This window comes from Triturus cristatus, chromosome 7 (genome assembly GCF_964204655.1).
Source record: "Triturus cristatus chromosome 7, aTriCri1.1, whole genome shotgun sequence".
Lineage (NCBI taxonomy): Eukaryota > Metazoa > Chordata > Amphibia > Caudata > Salamandridae > Triturus > Triturus cristatus.
The window spans coordinates 288,653,977-288,672,885 of NC_140590.1; the positions used below are offsets into that span (position 1 = coordinate 288,653,977).

Here is an 18,909-nt window from a genome sequence, read left to right on the forward strand (position 1 = left end):
CAGGGGAGGTGCGTGCACCACCCCAGACAGGATTTTGTGTATTGGTCAGGTAGGGCTTGAAAGAAACCAGACATGCCTGTGGCTCACAAGGAGCCTCGGTGCATATGCCAGTTCAAACCGGTCCTGGGGCACACCAGTCCCGGGCCTGGGGCGAGCTGGACAAAGGATTGGGGGTGTAACCACCCCCCTTCCTGGTCCCACCCATAGGGAGGGACCTAGCAGGTAGTCCGGCCCCTAGAATCCGAATAAAGGTAGGAGCTGTGTCCTAAGACTTCAGACATCCTGGAATCAACTTAAAACTAAGAAGAAGACGGGAACTTCGACGCTCTGCTGCACAGAGGACTGAAGCCAATCTCCCCTGTGGTCAGGGAGTGACCACCTTGCTAACGCAAGCACCATCCAGCGAATCAACGTCTGCTTTGCCGCCGCCTCCCGCCGGAGCCCGAGCCCAGAGACTGACAAGACCTGGACCTCCAGACCTCTCACCGCCCGATCCACAGTCCCTGCAAAGAGGAGACCCGTGGAGGCACCGAGACACGTGGAGCCAGCCATCTTGAAACGACTACGACAAGCTGACCAGTGCAACAACCGAGGCTCCCTCCAAGTTGTGCTTTGGGTCCTGAGAAGCCCAACCCTCGAGCAGCATCTGCACCAAAGGTGAGCCCTCCAGCATCTCCACGATCTGCGTGGGGCCCTTCTGCATTTTGCCACTCGACGCGCCTAACCGGTTGCTGGCCCGCTGGCTAGTGGCCATCTTGGCGACGAAATCTACGACAAACACCGCTGGTCTGGTTGCTCCAGACTGGCCCTTGCTCCCCTCCAAAGGAGCAGTTCCTCTGACCTTGCTGGTCAGAACCATCAGCTTAAACTCCTTGCCTACAACAATTGCTTTTGCCAAGGCTTGTTTGCTTCGATCAAGTCGCCGACACCGCCGACAGCGAGAGCCTGCGTGGGACAGCTCGTGACTCGACTCCTGGACGTCGTCGACCTTCAGGGACCACGTGGCTGCAGAGTCAAGCTACACCTTCCTTCCTGTTTGCACCCGACATCGCCTGGTACCCACCTGGTGCCACGCTGGTCACTGGCTAGTGACTGTGAACACTGTCCCCTCTGCTTACAGGTCTTCAACATCTCCGATCCACTCTTGGATCCACTGCATCTCTTCCCGACCGACCGCCTGCAGCACTGTTGTCTACAGGCCCCACGGAACCGATAGAAGAAACCCGACGCACTTCGAGGCCTATGCACCCGCTTCCTGTGGGTGAGGTAAAGCTGGCACTCCTGTGCCCAAGTGTAGTATTACATCTCTAGTGCCTGTGTTCCAAATCTTAAGTTCCTAGGTCATCCGGAAGATTCCTTTTGCAGTAACTTTGTACTTTTTACGCACCCATTGAAACCTATGGGAGCACGCGTGTGACTATTTGCTCTGCACACGCCACCCGTGGACCTCCTGGTCACTAACTGACGTTAGCTCCTTGTAGGCCCAGCGATTCTAGAGGCCCTAGGCCTTTTCCCTTTTCTGTTCGTGGTACTTATACCACTATTTTAGTATATGGTTCGAGTGGCCACCAGGGCCTATCCATATAAAGTGCAACTTCTGTGTATTCTGTGATAATCTTGTTTGACGATTTGTGCTCCTGTGCTCATAAAGAGACTAGGGGTTACTTTGAGAAATAAATACATATATATTTTGAATATATATCTGTGTGGTGTCCTTTCATTGGTATAAAAGGGGGTTACTATTGGTAAAACAGCTTGCTTAACACGCATCACGAGTTTAGCCTCAAAGACTGCTTAGCCTACGCTACCACTAGGGCAGCTAGTCCAAAAAGGTTGACTTACAACCACACCATAAGGGTTGCTTGGCATGGTACAAGGTGGTCACTAGAACTAGTGAACAGCATATACCAGGCCAACTTCTCACACTGAGGATGAAGTTTGGGCAGTCCCGCCATCCAATGCATATCCTGTGAAAAATTGGTCTGCCCTATCCCTCCAGTTGACCTCCCTTACTTATACGTTTTCTCTTAGAGCCTGCAATGGACGCTTCAAGAGTGACACTCCAGCCCAGTTTACTTACAATGCTCTGGGGCACACATCTATCATTGATTACTTTCTAGTGAGTTTGGCACTTTGGCCAAAAACCCTAGATTTTAGTGTACCTACCCGTACAGAAAGTGACCATAACCCCCTGATAATTGAGTTGGATTACCAGTTAATCAGTGGGGATAGCGCCCCAGTTAACTCCCCAAGTAATAATCTAAGAATAGTGCAAGGTGGGAGAAGAATTCGATGGGCGGCTGTCCTTTCATCTACCGAAACTATGGCAAAACTATACCACAATGCTATCCCCCTGTTTGAAAGGGCCCATTGCACAGTCACCAACTCTTCAATGTGGAAGTCGAGTCAATGACCGAAATCCACAGTGGAATGGTTGCTATACTTAAGGACACTTTTTATAAAGACGGCATTGCCAAACCCAAACAATGTAATGATAACAATCCGTGGTTTAACAAATCCTGCAGGGATGCAAAAAAAGCGCTATTGCTGGCTCTAAGGCTAGGCAGCAGGCCTAATGTCATCATAGCCAGAAAAGAATATAAAAAACTGACAAAAAACGCCAAATTAGAATGGGAGGTGGATCGTTGGGTGGCCATTACATCCGCACTTGCGATAAAGGACTCAAGGACTTTCTGGAATCTTGTACACACAGGGATTCCAGAAGGTAGGACCACGATCTCCCCTAATATCTCCGAAGAAGCCTGGTCCACCTACTTTAAAGATCTTTACTCACTCCCTACTCTCTGTGCAAACCAAGTTCCCCCTAGCCCTTCACCCCTGAACCTTATATGGCCAGCGCAACCTTTTTCACTGGAGGAAGTAAAGTTGGCCATTTCTAGCATCCAGTCTAACAAAGCGCCAGGACTTGATAAGATCCCCGGCGATCTATTTAGAGAAGAACCAGTAGTTTGGGGCCCATACCTTCTGGTTTTATTCAATGCGATTCTGCAGGGCCTACCACTGCCAAGTACTTGGTTAGGGGGTGAGATTATCCCAATATATAAAAAGGGCTCTCCGCTCCAGCCCTCTAACTATAGGCCGATCAGCCTTATTGACGTTACACAAAAAATCTATGCCAGGCTACTGCTTCATCGATTAGAGACCTGGATTAGTGATAATAACATATTGACGCCGTTACAGGCGGGGTTCAGGGCAAAAATATCAACAACCGACCAACTATTCCGGTTGCAAGTGCTCCATTGGAAGCACGTGACTTTGGACGGGGGTAGCCTCTACCTCACATTTGTTGACCTAAAGTCAGCATTTGATATGGTGGTTCGGGACCAGCTTTGGTCCATTTTATTATCAATGGGGGCGCCACCTTATCTATGCCAACAATTTAAGAACTTACATGAAGGCACTTATGCGAGAGTTCGCTTCGGTAAACTAGGACAGCTAACTGGTCCGTTCCCGATTGAGAAAGGTGTTAGACAGGGATGCGTCCTTGCCCCGACTTTATTTTCCCTGTTTCTCAACGGGCTAATCGAAGATCTTTTAGCTACAAATGACATTGACTCCCCCAAATTGGGTGCCCGGAGATTCCCCGCCCTAATGTTTGCGGACGACACGCTCCTGCTTTCAAAATCCCCAATGGGGATGCAGCGCGTGTTAAACCAATTCTCTAATTTTTGCTCCAAAAGAAATCTGGTGGTCAACGTAAACAAGACTAAATATATGGTCTTTAATGCCAATACCGTCAATTGCCCCCATCCAACAATGGACGCCAGACCCCTCGAAAGGGTCCCGACCTTTGAATATCTGGGTCTGACTCTGAATGATAAAATGGGATGGGGCCCACAAATGGCGAAAGCTAATCTAAGGCTAACCCAAGCAGCAGGTGGAATTTTGAAAGTACAGAAGAATTGCACACACAAAATAATAAGTGCCCCCCTTGAAATCTTCAAAGTCCAAGCTAGGGCATCTTCCCTGTATGGGGCGGAACTTTGGGGACACACATCAGTTAGTAACCTATCACTAACTGAAAATAATTTCATAAGACAATTGTTGGATTTACCCCAAAGCACTCCTTTGGTTCCTCTAAGATTAGACCTAAACATTTGCCCAATCTCAGAAGTGATTGCCCTCCGGCCCTTACTGTATTGGAAGCGCCTGTGGAGCACCCCTGAGTTGGTGCACTACAAGGAGGAGCTTAAAGTAGTGTTAGCTTCATTGGGCTCTGGCAAGATTCCTTGGTTGGCTTTTGTAAAACAGTCACTGACATCGACTGGGTTTGAGGAACTCTGGTTTAATCCCGAGGTTGCCTGCCCAGCCACATCTAAACAAACTATGATAAGTACTGTTAAAGAAATTAACTTAATGAACCTTTTTAGCTCTACAAAAGGTTCAACACTGACCGATATTTTCTTGGACACTAAATACTTTTATAGTTTTGAGTCTGTGATTGATACAATCCAACCTACACTAGCAAAGAAACTGTACTTGCAATTTAGATATGGCACTTTGCCCCTTTTCCAAAAAATCGATAGGTGGAAAGGGGGCTTTGTGCGTCCTTGCCCAGGTTGCTCGCAAGAGGATGAAACTTCTGTGCACGTCATCCTCTTTTGTCCAGCCTACTCCTATACTAGAAAGAAATGGATAATTCAGCTATGCAAGAACTTGGGCATAAGGCAATACTTGGCTTTTTTTAGGATTCTGAAAACTGACACAGATGCAGTGATTGTCTCTGCAGTAGCTAAATATTTACATTCCATGTGGATAACCCGAAGGAATTTGATAAACAATGCTGTAGCAGTCTAACACTAAGTCCATGACTACCAAAAAAACATTTTATCTCCTTTGAATGATCTGACTTTTATCAATTTTAGAATTTTTAAGAACTATTTAAATTTTTTTTTTTAAAAACAAAAAAATGTCTAACAATCAACTAAAAATTCTTGAGATTAATATATTGGAATGTTTTGCTTGACCTGTTGTATTGTTGTGTTCTTTTTTTTCTATTTTCTTTTTCTGTATGTGCTTTTATGGTAAATCTAACCGCAATAAAGCTGATTTGAATTGAATTGAATATGATTTGTTCGTACTTGAACTTGTTCCTACTGCACCAAACTAATCATCGCTACCTACTATGTTCACTATCGTTTTGTTCTCTGCCGAACCTCATATTGCCACATATCTATATCTCTGACCCTACTAAAATGTTCTTGAACTTGTTGGCTCTGTATTGTGAAGCACTCTGATACCCTAATCAGGGTCTTGTTTGCACTATAAAAAACACTAAAAATACGAAAAAATTACAAAAATAAATAAATAAATAAAAATGTATCTACCATGAAGTCATGAGTTTGACACCCCATTGGAGATTCCCAGTTACTGACCCAGTGCTGAAAGATGAGCTGCAGTTATCAACTATAGAATACTTCCAGCTCAATTTTGCTATCGTCCAAAAATATGCATCCCTATGGGAGCCCTTGAAGGCTTATATAGGGGGAGATGCCATGGTAGAACATGCAGGTCTTTTGAAGGACACTCGCAGACAGTTAACATGTCTTGAATCTACTTTAGAGACTTTAGAAACTACAATTGATCGCGTGTCCCTAAAGGTTCATCTACAGGAGCAGAACTGGATTTCACAGCAGTTTAAAGATTTGGCAAACAAAGAAGTCAGCAACTGAGGGAAAAATGTGTTTGCCAGGCAATACAGTGAAGAGGAAAGTCTAGGTAAAATATTTCCTAATTCAGAAGAGAAAGACACATTGAATATTGATTGTACAGAGGGTAATGCCAGAATAATTGCAGTATTATTAGAAAGGCGGTTAGAAATAGAGGTGGTAAACGTTTGACCACAAGACAGAACAAATAGATCTCCAGGGTAGAGTAGGGTCGGCTAATTGGAGAATGAGGTTAAACTAAGTGGATGCAGAGCACAGTTAAATTTGTAGGAAAGAATGTGTTCGGGTGAAGCTATATACAAGATTGAATGATGGTGGAGATTGAGAATGAAGATTGAGGAAATGGATAATTCAATCTTTTACATCTCCATTCAATAAACTGTAAGAGATGTTTCTAGTGAGGGGAATTACAGACTGAATATAAAGTTTGAGGTTCAAGTGGCATGAACCGTTGGTGGGGCATGAGTGGTATACTTGCATTTGAATCTGTTGTGATCGTACACTGGTTTATTTCAATTTTTGTTTGAAGAAACACTAATTTTAGGTTATGTATTTCCTAGTTTATTAGCAAAAACAGAGTTTGTACATTAATTGTGACATTTACTTTGCCATTTTCACAGACCAGAAGACATATTGTGCAGAGAGGGTGTGATTCAAATGTGCAAAAAAGAGAAGAAAGCAGGGTACATGAGTAGAAAGAAGGAAGTGACAAATATATTCTTAAAAATCTGAATGAGTTAATGAAGATCAGGCTAGAAGAGGGTGAGTGAACAGAAAGCATTTAAAGTACCTGATCGAGGTTATATAGAATAATTTAGGATAGATTTGTTACCTTGAGTTAGTTATAAGTGTTGTAAGGTTCAACAGGGCCCGTGCACCAAAGCGTTCATCTTTACATACATGTTTAAAATTGACGTATTTTTAAGAAAGTGACTTTTTACATTCTTTGCACGAACATGATAACATACTCAGAAAGTGTTTTGCTTACAAGCACTTTTCTTCATAGATACTTTATCATGACACTTGTACACTATGTCCAATGCTACAGAAAACTGAGCATGTTGCCTTTGCATATTGTTACCCGGTTGGAGACAGCTATGAATCGGTATGCGAAATAATCACAACGACATTGCACCTCAGACACAGTGCGAATGGAACCAGGCTTTTATGATATAAACTGCTGTTGAGCTAAGTTCTTCAGATAAGCACTTCGATAGATTATCCTGGAAAGTTCGATCATGACTGAGATCCAGCCCTGCTGACTCCGGTCCCTATCTGGGAAAGGACGGCGGTCTGTTCTACAGCAGACTGGCTTCCTGATACAACTCACAAAGGTATGGGGAGCTGCGTTGCTCCAAGCGATATTGCATTATGTATTTTCACTATGCTCGCTATAGTATGGGAGGTGTTAGGTAGGAGTATCAGTATGCAGTAGCGGTCGGCATTGCTTGCGGGTGGGGGGGCGGGTGTGAGGGCTCGCAGGGGGATTTACAAGGGGGGTCAAGGGGCAAAATTAAAAAAAAGAAATTAAACTTACTTTTCTGCTGAGTCCTGTGTCTTCTAGGCTCCTGCTCTCCTGCCTCAGACAGGAACAGGAAGCAGGCAGCCAGGCTACCTCCTCTAAGTCAATCACAACGCTTCAGACAGCATTTTGATTGGTTGGGATGCTGCCCAACTATGGGCTAATGGAGTGGCCATGGGCATGGAGAAGGGTAGAGTGCGCATGACTGGTTTGGGCGGCCTGAGAGGGCCGACCAAACAATCTTTGTGCACTCAGGAGTGGGCAAACCACTCCTGCCCTGCCATGCTCAAAGAGCAGAGCAGCCCCACCTGCCAGCAATGCCCAAAACAAACATAAAATGGTAATAACTGTTCGTTATTACTATTTTATATTTTGGCTTTCTCACACTGCAAGAAAGCAGTGGAGCGACGCTCCTATGCACTAGTGAAGGAGCCACCCCTGTCAGTATGACATTTATTCGTATGTTCATATAATCACTGAAAAATTATAGGGGTTGAATTGTTCATCTTTTTCACCGTTCTTGTAATCCTAGTAACAATGCTTTGTTTCCTTCTGTTAATAATTGCAGCTAATATTTTACACAAAAATGCAACTGCATCAATAAATGTTTGAAACCCCATTGTGCATCTTTCTTGTGCCTCCCTTTCGGCATGCTTAAGTAATAATGAAAGGGTAGACCTGTTTCCATGATTCCTTTGGGGGAATTAAAGTGATCATGTTCCGAGGTTGCACAAACCATACAGTACACTGTAAGGTTAGGGGTCCAGGTTCTACACTGTGAGCTAGCCAGGAATTGGGCAAACATACTGTGATTATATGAGTAATAAAAATAATAATAAATAATAACCAGGTATTTGTAAAGCACAAACTAATCACCTCTAAGGGTCTCAAGTTGCTGGGGTCCGTCAGGGAGATTAGGCGAGCTATTGCCCAGAGTCACATGGTGCAGGACTGAGCTGCCACTGGCGATTGAACCGTGAGCCCCGTACTCAGAGTCAGCCGCCCTGGCCGCTGCTCCACACTTCTCTCTTTGAGTGGACACAGTACCCATATTTTGACGTTTCTGTTGGCCAGATGCACTAAGCGGTGCACACAATTTGACACCAGATAGGTTAGGAATGTTAATTGTAATTAAGCACTTCAGCACATAAATAGTACCTTGACCAAAGCAATATAACACACAGATGTCAAATTGGCAAGACTGGTCTGAAAAATAGGAGAAAATTACCAGAAACCAAAATACATAACAAAAACCTGGGGCTCATAATAAAATTAGAACTTTCAGTGAGAATCCTCTCCTCAGTGAAAATGTGTCTAAAAAGAGCTAAGAATGAAAAACATGTTCAAGAAGAAGAACAATGAAGAAAAGGTAGAAAGAAGTCAAAACGTGAAATCGGGAAAACAAATGCACGCAAAAGAAAACATAATGCTCAGTCAAACTTACGAAAAGAATAAAAAAATTAAAATAAATAATCAAAAACAAAAAGATGATTTTGATATTCAGTATTTTATACAGTTAGAAACAAAATAATTAATAAAGAAAAACAGAAACAGTGCTTAATACTTTGATCTGCGTGAGAAGGGCAAATACAATGCAACAGAAACATAGAACCCAAATGCTGAAAAACATTGATATTGTGTAGCAGCACACCATTGGTGCGGGAAGTGCAAGTGGGGAGATAAGAAAATGTGCAGGAAGAAAATGCACCATGAGAAAATAAATATGGAATAAAAAATTGGGAGGTGAGAGCACACCCCTATCAAAAATTCCTACAAATGTGTTGGTTGGATTACAGGTTTTTGCTTTTCAATAGTTTTAGTTTCTTTTTTTGCTCTCTTCTATAGTCTCACATATAGCCAAAACAGTGAGCAAGAGGTACAGGCCTGCCACTTTAAGAAGCACCCCATCAACCATCAATAAAGACCTTCTCTCCGCCTCTGGAAACTGTCCTGGTGGCATACTGTTAAACACAACAATAAATTATTCCATTGCTTCCCTGACACAATTCCTTTGTTTCCATTATTGCTACGTAAATATTCTATTCCTCCCAAACTAATTTTACCCTTTAGAATAACAATAGGTACATATATACATATGTACAGATCTGCACATGATGTGAAAATAAAATTAACTGCAAAGGCTCAAGCTGTGTGACACGCTGCAGGCTAGAAGTGTTTTGAATTGTTAAGATTACATGTGATTTAAACCCTGAAACAGTGTTATCAAAAGTGTTTCGGTATCTCCTGAAATGTTACACAAGTGTATGAGTGCTGAACAGATCGTGACCATGTGACATTTCAATAAAGGTAAGTGTTTGGGCGCAAGCTTTGAGACAGATCATTTTTTACCTTTATGGAACCAAGCCTGCTTTACAATTCCTTACTATCAGTTTCTTGTACATATTAACAAACAACTGCTGCAGTAACCAGAGAAAGCCTCTTAAGAGAGCAGTTAGCCTGAACCTCAAGTGTCATCACATTATCAAGTGCTTTGAGTCTTAATGGTTTATGTAGCACTCAGAAAATCACCTCGGCTGACGTAGTTGTGTATTAAGGGCGAGGGAGCACAAGATTTATAACTGTTCGGCAATTGTTTCTCAAGGAATTTGATATTATTAAATGATTGGGCTGGCTATACCACTGAACGCCTAATGGTGTGATCTGCCGTAGTAAAGTACTTGTCAGATAAATAAAAAGAAAAGGTCCAGCAGGGCCGTCACCAGGATGAGGGAGGTGCAGAGGAGGCATTATATTCCTCGCCCCTCGCTTTCTAGGGCCCTTCACACTTTCAGAGACATGTATTTATCGATTTTTAATTAAAAGCAAGCCTGCCATGGCGAGGGAGAATACCAGATGAGCCCAATGCTATATTTTCTCGTTCGCTGGAGTACATTTTTTTGAAAATACTTAGATAGAGGTAATTATGGCACCTGGTAGAGCCATCCAGAGGGCCCGCGTTAAGTTTACATCCTAGGGCTCGTGAAAACCTCTTGGAAACCTGACTTCTGGAGTGTGATTTGCTTTCATAATAAAAGTGAAAACTGTAAGCTCTTTATCTGTCTTCGAGGTAAAACTTGGCTTGATTTCTATTGAGGGTAGACAGCACTGAAATTCCTACAACCCGAAGCACAATGTGTTTTTAGAAGCATATCTGGTACTGGATACCAAACATAAGTTAAAGGAAAAATATTTTTAAAGTAGTGCATGAGCCTTTGATGTAGAAGACTTTGAGTGAACCATAAGACCTGGAAGCAACTGTTTAATCTTGTACTTTACTATCTCTTTGAACATTGATTATGGTGCTATACTGAATGTTGATACTGTATTGTACTTATCTGTAATCTGTTTGCTGTAAAGCCTAATCAAAATATTTGTACTTTAGAAAGTAGGAACCATACATGCAATTCAAGAGGGCTTAGTAAAGTACGCACTCTCTGTTAACATCTTTATAAGCTCCAGTTCATGACGATGAATGCTGGGTTGGCCACATAATGCTTCTGCGATTGGTAAACTCAATGGGGCCGATTCACAGAACTAACTTAAGACAAGATCCTAAACTTACTACTTTTGGTATTCACAGAAGTTAGGATTTTGCCTTAAATTTGCCTGAAGACAAACTTAAGACAGACTTAAGACAAACTTAAGACAAACTTAAGACAGACTTAAGACAGACTTAAGACAGACTTAAGACAAAATCCTAACTTAAGTCTGTCTTAAGTCTGTCTTAAGTCTGTCATAAGTTTGTCTTAAGTCTGTCTTATGTCTGTCTTAAGTCTGTTTTAAGACAAACTTAAGACAAAATGCTAACTTCTGTGAATACCAAAAGTAGTAAGTTTAGGATTTTGTCTTAAGTTAGTTCTGTGAATCGGGCCCAATGTCACTGAATTGGGAAACAGTACCACCTGTTACTTACAACACATGGGAAAAAAAAGCTAAATTGTGACATGAAAAATATATATAAACACATTAGCATTAACAAGAAGAAAACATTTTAAACCTCAGATTACATTTTTGGTCTCAGAAGTTATATGTATAATGGAACAGGAAGTCCTGAAGGAGATGCAGTTGATCTGTAGTTTGGCCAAATGTCCGATCATGGTGTTAGGATCTTCTTTAGAGAGGCCTCATCCCAAAAATTGTAATTTGAAATCCTGGTACTTGTAGGCTGTATGTGTACTTCATTCATCAAGCCATCATTTACTTTTAAAGTTGCAGTGAAGTTCATTTTTATGTCAGTAACTGTGGTTTGAAGCATCCTCCACAAATTGTGAGTGGCGAGCAGAAAAACAGGGTCTATATCACAACATAAATTGCATGTGGCCAGAAAAATTTATTGCCAAATCAGAGGGAACCATGGTCATGTCAATCAACTAAAATAAAATGTGTTCTTGTTAAAAAAAAAAATCGGACCATGTTGAGGAAGTACCAGTACACCCTTGTACATACCTCCATCAACACTACTTCTGAAAACATATCTTGCACTTCACATGGCCACCTTCAGGAACAATATTCTGAAGGAACAAAATTATTCAAGTCTTTGAATTCAAAGAATCGGGGATATAGGGTTACACCTGCCCATCATACCCCATGGCCAACAAGAAGCTTTAAAAGTACTCAGTGAGGGTCACAAAAGATGAACCACACCACAAGTGCATTTCTAGTCCTCCATTTTCTTTTCATTGCTGTTCCTTGTTGTGGACCATGGCTCGTCCTCATCCCCCCCATGACCAAAGAGGGATTCTCTCTTCTCGGGGACCTGCAAGATAGAATTGTATTGTTTATTTTTTAATATGACTTAACATTTAGACCAGAAACCAAAGCCTTTATCTGTGATTTCTGGCACTATTAAAAGCTTATTACGGAAATAATGGATGTGGTAGGGCTACCTCATACTCATATGTTGGCAACGAGGTGTACCCAGAGAATGGTGGAGTGCTCATCTCCTCTCTTGGGAGTTTCAGGGAGCCACCATGGTTCATCAGATGCAGTTTTACTCCATCCCTGGAGGCTTCATGCTTGGCATCAATTGCAGCAAGTTCAGCCTTTGAAAGGTGGTAAATAATGCCAGCTCCAAAGGAGTCGCCCACCACATTGATGGAGGTTCTCATGCGGTCCCTAAAGAATGACAAGATAGAAGCTGAGAAGTTATATTGCTATGCAAGCTCCTAAAAGCTATTCCCAATATTGTGTGAAAAAATATGCAGTGCATAATGCACTAGAGCAGTGAATCCCAAACATTTTAGCACCACAACCAACCTTTAAGAGCAACAACATTTTGGGACCCTCTTACCTTTAATGGATATGAGATGGGACAATAATTGAATGTAACTAAAGCATTATGTGGTAGCACATTTTCATTTACAGACAGCACATTTTCCATTGAAATTGTCAGTAAGCTTGCACGGATATACAGTTTGCAGATAAAACTATGCAGCCCACAAATTATAGTGTGTTGAAATCGACTTTCTGTGAATATTTATAATTTTTGCATCACCAAGTAAGTGTCTTGATTTGTTTGATCCTAATAAAATCGTTTTCCAGCATGCTCCTGAATTAAAAAAAAAATGTGCTTCATTATTGCTTTCCTAACTGCCGGATGCATACAGTTAGTTTACAGGTATTTACATTTTGTAGTGTATTGCAAAAAACAACCTTCTACATTGTCACATAATTCACTATAAAACTCCTCACACTTTGCAGTCAGAGAAAGAAAAGTAAAACACCAATCCATGCTAAATAAATAAAGCAGCCTGAGATCCGACCTCTGTCTTTGAACCATGACGTGACAAGTTAAACTCAGAATTTAAAGGCTTCTGTATTTATTGCTCTGAATTTTGCGACCCATCAAAAATCAGCTGGCGATTTTGGAAATACTGCACTAGAGGCAGCAATCATATAGCAGAGTTTTTCAGGATGAAGGCTTTGAATATCCACGAAGAATGATAGAGAGATGAGAGATAGAGAGAGAGCGAGAGAGCGAGAGAGAATGTTCACGGTGTATGCCAGTTCTAAAACTTCAAAAATGAAAGGTTGAACAAAAGAATGACGGAATAGAAGGGCGAGTGGAAGGATGAAAAGGCACATACATTTCAAACTGACTGCTCAATGAAAATAGTTTGAACATCCATAAGAGGCGTTTTATATCAATCCTCCCTCATTCCTCTGCATTTAGCATTGCTCTGTCTCATCACCATTTTGGGACTGTGTGGTAAAGGCTGGCACTCAATAACAACAAGACCGTTTAGCTGGTGTTAATCAGTGCATAAAACAGCCTTCCTTTTCACGATTACTACAACCGGTCACCATTTATGCAGGGGAGGCGTGTTGGGGCATTTCCCCCCCGTTAGCCACCTAATAAAATGTGAGGAAACTATAAGTTTCAAAGTATTTTTGCGTTTGTTTTCGGTATGTGGCAGTCAGCCTTCATCGAGCACAAGCGCCTGAGGCGAGTCCTGTGCACCATATGTGGGCTGAGGGGGTGTGGCTAGGGTGACCAACCGTTCGTAAACTCCACGGACTGTCCGTTATTTTGCTGTCTTGTCTGTCATCATTCCTTTTACGGACTCCTTTTGTCAGTGGCGTAACGAAACTGGAGGGGGCTCCCCTGTAAAGTACATGTAGGGCCCCACTTCGGGCTCACTCAGGAGCTCTCAGGCCAGCATACTTTACTGAGGGGGCCCCCTTTGTTGTTCCGGGTTTGGAGGGGCCTTACGTGCGCCGGTACGCGCGGAGGGATGCGACACAGAGGGAGAACACAAGCTGGTTACGGTCGGAGACCTCGCCCCTGAGCGGGCGGCTCCTTTTATTATCACCCCGCAGGCCACGCCTGGCCCGCGCATGCGTTGGGGCGGTCTCAGAACATCTAGACCGTTGAATGTTACATCCCTATCCAACTTGGTAAATGAAAACAAACAATTCTTCCCCCCTCCCAAATTAAAAAGATCGGCAATAGTTCAGACAGTTCGACTACCTGAGTGGCGGTACTTGCGTGTCCTCTGCCTGCGGCCTCTGGATGTCCTCAGCAAGCGAAGTCCTTCAAGCGTTGGCTTGGGCAAGGGTTCGGCTTCAAGCTGTATCGCTGTGGAGAGCTTCATAGCCGCGGACTAGCGGGACGTCCGCTCTCTAGGGCTGGGTCAGACAATGGCGTGGTGGTAGTCTCGGTGGTGCTTGGTGCCGGTGCGGGGGTGCCATCTGGGGGTCCCTCGGCGTGCCTTCCGGGGTGTTCTGTGGGCACTTCCTTGAACCATGACACATTTCGTGACATCTTCTCTCCTCCTTTCTGTGCCGTTACCATGGTCCCGCGGTTTGCCGTGACTGTCCAGGTCCCTGGTTCGTAGTTTGTTTTGAATTTGCCTCCCGGGCGCAGTCTCGCAGAAGAACGGTGGCTCCCGCGTGGAGTGTCCGCAGGGCGGCCCGGCGACGGAGATTGGCTTCTTGGTTTCGGCGGATTCTCCGATTCTGCGTGTTTTCGACTTTCTGCGGAGGTGGCGACCACCCCGGACAGGTGGGGAGTAGATCTCTCCTTGGGCCCTGCAGCATCAGTGCCCATGGGCTTCTTTGGGTGGTGCAGTGTGGCGAGCTCCTGTACTCCCGCAGGAATTCGTGGAGCCGTTTTTCCGGGTCCGCTTGCTCTATCCCCGCTATGCGAAACATCTTGTTGAGTGTGCGCATAAAGCGTTGGACATCGCCATTGGCCTGCGGCCACTGAGGGGTTATCCGTCGGTGATGTATTCCTCTTTGTCTCAGGAAGGTCGCAAACTCGGACCCTTGAAATGGCCCCCCTATTGTCACTGCGGATTTCGTGTGGGAGCCCGAACATGGCAAATACCTTTTCTAGGATGGGCTCTATGTGGGGAAACGCTGTGGACGCCACCGGTTCTACTATGGGATATTTCGAGAACGCGTCCACCAGCACAAGCGTGTGCTTCCCACCGGGGAAGCTCCCAAAGTCTATGCTTACTCTTGCCCATGGACGGTGCAGGTGTCTTCGGTGATCACCGGAGCGGGTCTTTCGAGGTTGCTGGTCATCTGGCGCGATGGGCATCGCCGGACGTACTCTTCCACCATCTTTTCCAATTCTGGGAAACAGACTTTTTCCCTCATTCATGCCTTCATTTTGGTGATCCTTTGATGCCCTCCGTGGGCCAACTGCTTCGCTTTGTGTCTGAGGGCTCGCGGTATTACCAGCCTGGGCCCTCTGAGTAGGATCCCATCGCCTGTGGTGCTGAGCTCGTTTCGTATTTGCCACATTTTTTATACATGTTCCCGCTCTTCCGGGTCCAGGAATTAACTTGACGCAGATAGTTTGTCCATGACCCTTCCTGGACTGCTTTCAGGGTTCTGCTGTATACTGCGTCCGTGGTAGCTGCCTCTTTGATGTCCTCCAGGGTCATGTTTAGGGGGCAGGGCGCGGTGGACACTAGATGGACGTAATGTTCTATGTCATCCGTGCCCTCTGGTACCTCTATTGGGACGGGGTGTCTGGACAGAAAGTCTGCGGGGTTCTTGGCTCCTGGCCGGTATACTACCTCCATTTCGCACGGTTGCAGTTGGACTGCCCATCGCTCGATACGCGGAGGGGGCTGGGGCGCCGTCCCTCTGAAGAGTGGGACAAGCGGTTGGTGGTCCGTGACCATCGTGAACGGTTGTCCTTTTAGGTATAGGTGGAAATGGTTGCAAGCCCACTTAATGGCCAGTGCCTCACGTTCAATTTGGGCGTATCTGGTTTCTGTGGGGGTGAGGGACTTGCTGGCGAATGATAGCGCTGCCCAGTGTCCAGGCTTGTGTTCTTGGGTTAGCACGGCCCGACACCCACAGGGCTTGCGTCCACGAGTACCTCTGTGCGTTTTGTCGGGTCAAAGTATGCCAACGTAGCCTCTCCCAGGAGGGCATCCTTTATGCCTTGGAACGCCTCTTCTTCTTTCTGTCCCCATTGCCATGTGGCGTCCGCCCTTGTGAGGGCTCGTAGGGGCTCTGCTCTGGTGGCCAGTCCTGGGATAAACCTCCCGCAGTATGTTGCCATCCCTAGAAAGCTGCGCACCACCGTCGGGGTTGCCGGTGCGGGTGTGTCCTTGATGGCCTGCGATTTCCTAGGGTCTACTTGGATACCTTCCTGGTTGAACACGTACCCAAAGAACTCACGGGATGGCTGGAAGAACTGGCATTTGTCCTTGTGGAGGGTCGCCCCGTGTTCTTTGAGGCGCCTGAGCGTGTTGCGGAGATGCTTGTAGTGGTCTGCCGCTGTCGCTTAGTGTATTAAGATGTCGTCGCTTACATTTAACATGCCGGGTAGACCTGATAAAATTTCCCTTATGGTGTTTTGGAATACTTCGGACGATATCCCAAAATTAATTCTTTTGTATCTCCGGAGCCCGAGATGGGTGCTGAAAGTGGTGATGTAACGGCTTTCCTTTGATAATGGGAGTTGGTGGTATCCTGCATTTAAGTCAATCTTCGAGAACCATTTTGACCCATTCACGTCTGCGATGATGTCATCCATTATTGGCGTGATATGGGGTTCCCTTCGTATGGCTTTATTCGGCAGTCTCATATCAATACAGAGTCGTATGGCTCCCGGCTGCTTGGGTTTTTCCGCTATCACCATTGGGGACACCCAGGGCGTGGGTCCCGACACCTTTTCGATGACGCCTTGCTTTTCCAGGGTCTCTAGTTCTTTTTCCACCAGCGGCCGCAGCTGGAATGGGACTCTTCTGTGTCGCAAAGCAACCAGGATGACTGCCTTGTCGATGTGCAGCTTGACAGGATCGCACTTGATGCGTCCTAATCCTTGGAATAGCTCCGGGAACTGATTGAGCAATTCTTCTACTTGGTGGGTCTGGATTCGCCTCGCGAATGAAATTAGCCCCAGGTCTTCTGCGGTGTGGCTGCTTAGTAGCGTGTCCGCCTCCCTGTCGATGACGTGGATTGTTGTGATCACTTCCACATCCTCTGCCTTGACAGGAACCGTGATTTTCCCCGTTAGCGGAAGTGAGGTGTCTGATCCATATGCCTAGATTCTGGTCTTGGATGGCTGCACTGGAGGGCATGGCCGTAGGCTCCGGTATTGCTGAAGACTCATGACGTTCACTGTGGCTCCGGTGTCGATGACGGCCTTTACTTCCATTCCCGCCACGTAGACCATACATGTTGGTTGGGGCCTGCGGCGTTGCTTGAGCTCCCGCGCAAATGAGATCATGTACGCCTCTCCGCCATCATCATCTGACGCGTCTTCACTCGATTCTTGATATCTCCTGCCTTTCCTCTTCGTGTCTTCCAGCGGCGTCGCCTCTGCTACTGACAGCTGTCGTACTGCTTTTGTCGGGGGTCTTCGGTTCCGGAACTCACGGCCTCTGGTGCGCCTTCGGCATACGGAGGCGAAGTGGTTGGGTATTCCGCAGTTAGTGCACGTCTTCCCCTTGTGCTGGGCAGTCCTTTGCGGCATGTGGCTCATGTCCACAGTACCCGCACCTTGATTTGGTTGCCTCTGGTTTTGGGTTTCTGGCTGAGTCTCCTCTGGGCTTGGTTATGAGAGCGTCTACACGTTCCGTTTTGATGGTTTCAGCCCGTCCTTGGGGTTTGATGAGCGCTTGGTCCATTTCGTTTGCTCTGGCTGCTGACAGGTCGTGTGACCTTGCCAGTACTAGCATGTCTTCAAGCGCGATCTTCGGTTGGCGCAGGATTAGCCCCCTCAATGTCTTGTCTCGACACCCTTGGATCAGTTGTGCACGGATCTCCTTCGGCTGATCATCTTCTGTGCATGTGCTGGCGAGTACCTGAAGTCGGGCATAGAATACATCCATCGATTCCCCTTCTCTCTGCTGGGCTTGGCGCAACTTGAACCGTTCAAAATCGCGGTTCAATTGCGGATCAAAATGGGCATCGAGCGCGGCCACCACCGCGTTGTAGTCCGCTACTGCGCCAGTGTTGGGCAGATGCTTGAACAGTTTAAAGATTTCGTCTCCCGCATAGTTTAGCAGCAGGGATCTTTTTACTGCTTCATCTGTCTCCCGGGTTGCGATGAAATAGTTATTGAGCCATTCTATCCAAATCTTCCATCGGGGAGACGCTGTCACGGGATCCTCTAGTTCACTGAATGGGGGTAGGACTCCCAATGCTGCATGTTGGAAGGGCACGTGGGCCGGTGCTGCCACTGGGCCTGGTGCTGATGCCACATGGCCTGGTGCCGCTCCCTGGTCATTGTCTCCCATGGTTCTGAGCTTTTGCTGCTCCCTTGACTTCCTGGGGCAGGTTGTCTGCTCCTCCCCCTCTTGTTAGTTGTGTGGGGATAATGGCCTGAGCTGTGTGTCTAGGCCTCTTGCCTTGAGGCTCCGCGTTGTCCTGGGCTTTAAGGGGTGTGCTGTGTCACATGTGCTACTCTATTTCTCCCCTGGGCCTGAGTCACTGTGCACTGTTCCTCTTATGCCTGTCCTGCAAACAACTTTCCTGGCCTTCTGCTTATTTGCAGCTCATCTGTTCCTGCTGCTGCCTGCCCTTGTGGGGTGAGCATGTGAGGTCGCACTCACCGTGTTCTCCCCTGTAACTTCGTCGGCGTTTCTGGGCCGGGTGCATTTTCATAGCTCCGGCGTGTTCCTTCCGATGCGCGGCAGGTGCGCGATGTCGGCATGCGGGTTTCAGATCCCACGCTCGTCGCCAGTGTTGTGCCGGGTTTGGAGGGGCCTTACGCGCGCCGGTACGCGC

General features: G+C 45.8%; 1 protein-coding gene across 3 annotated transcripts in view; it reads right to left on the reverse strand.

Annotated features, from left to right (window-relative positions):
• Positions 1-11,060: 11,060 nt before the first annotated feature.
• Positions 11,061-18,909, reverse strand: part of LOC146809468 (excitatory amino acid transporter 2-like) — a 968,543-nt gene continuing 960,694 nt past the window's right edge. For all 3 annotated transcript variants that reach the window (XM_085616310.1, XM_085616311.1, XM_085616312.1), the window contains 2 exons: positions 12,099-12,327; positions 11,061-11,968 (listed from right to left, as the gene is read on the reverse strand). In XM_085616310.1, the coding sequence (XP_085472436.1) occupies positions 11,870-11,968; positions 12,099-12,327 (328 nt within the window). In that variant the 3' untranslated portion in view covers positions 11,061-11,869. The remainder of the gene's footprint in view (positions 11,969-12,098; positions 12,328-18,909) is intronic.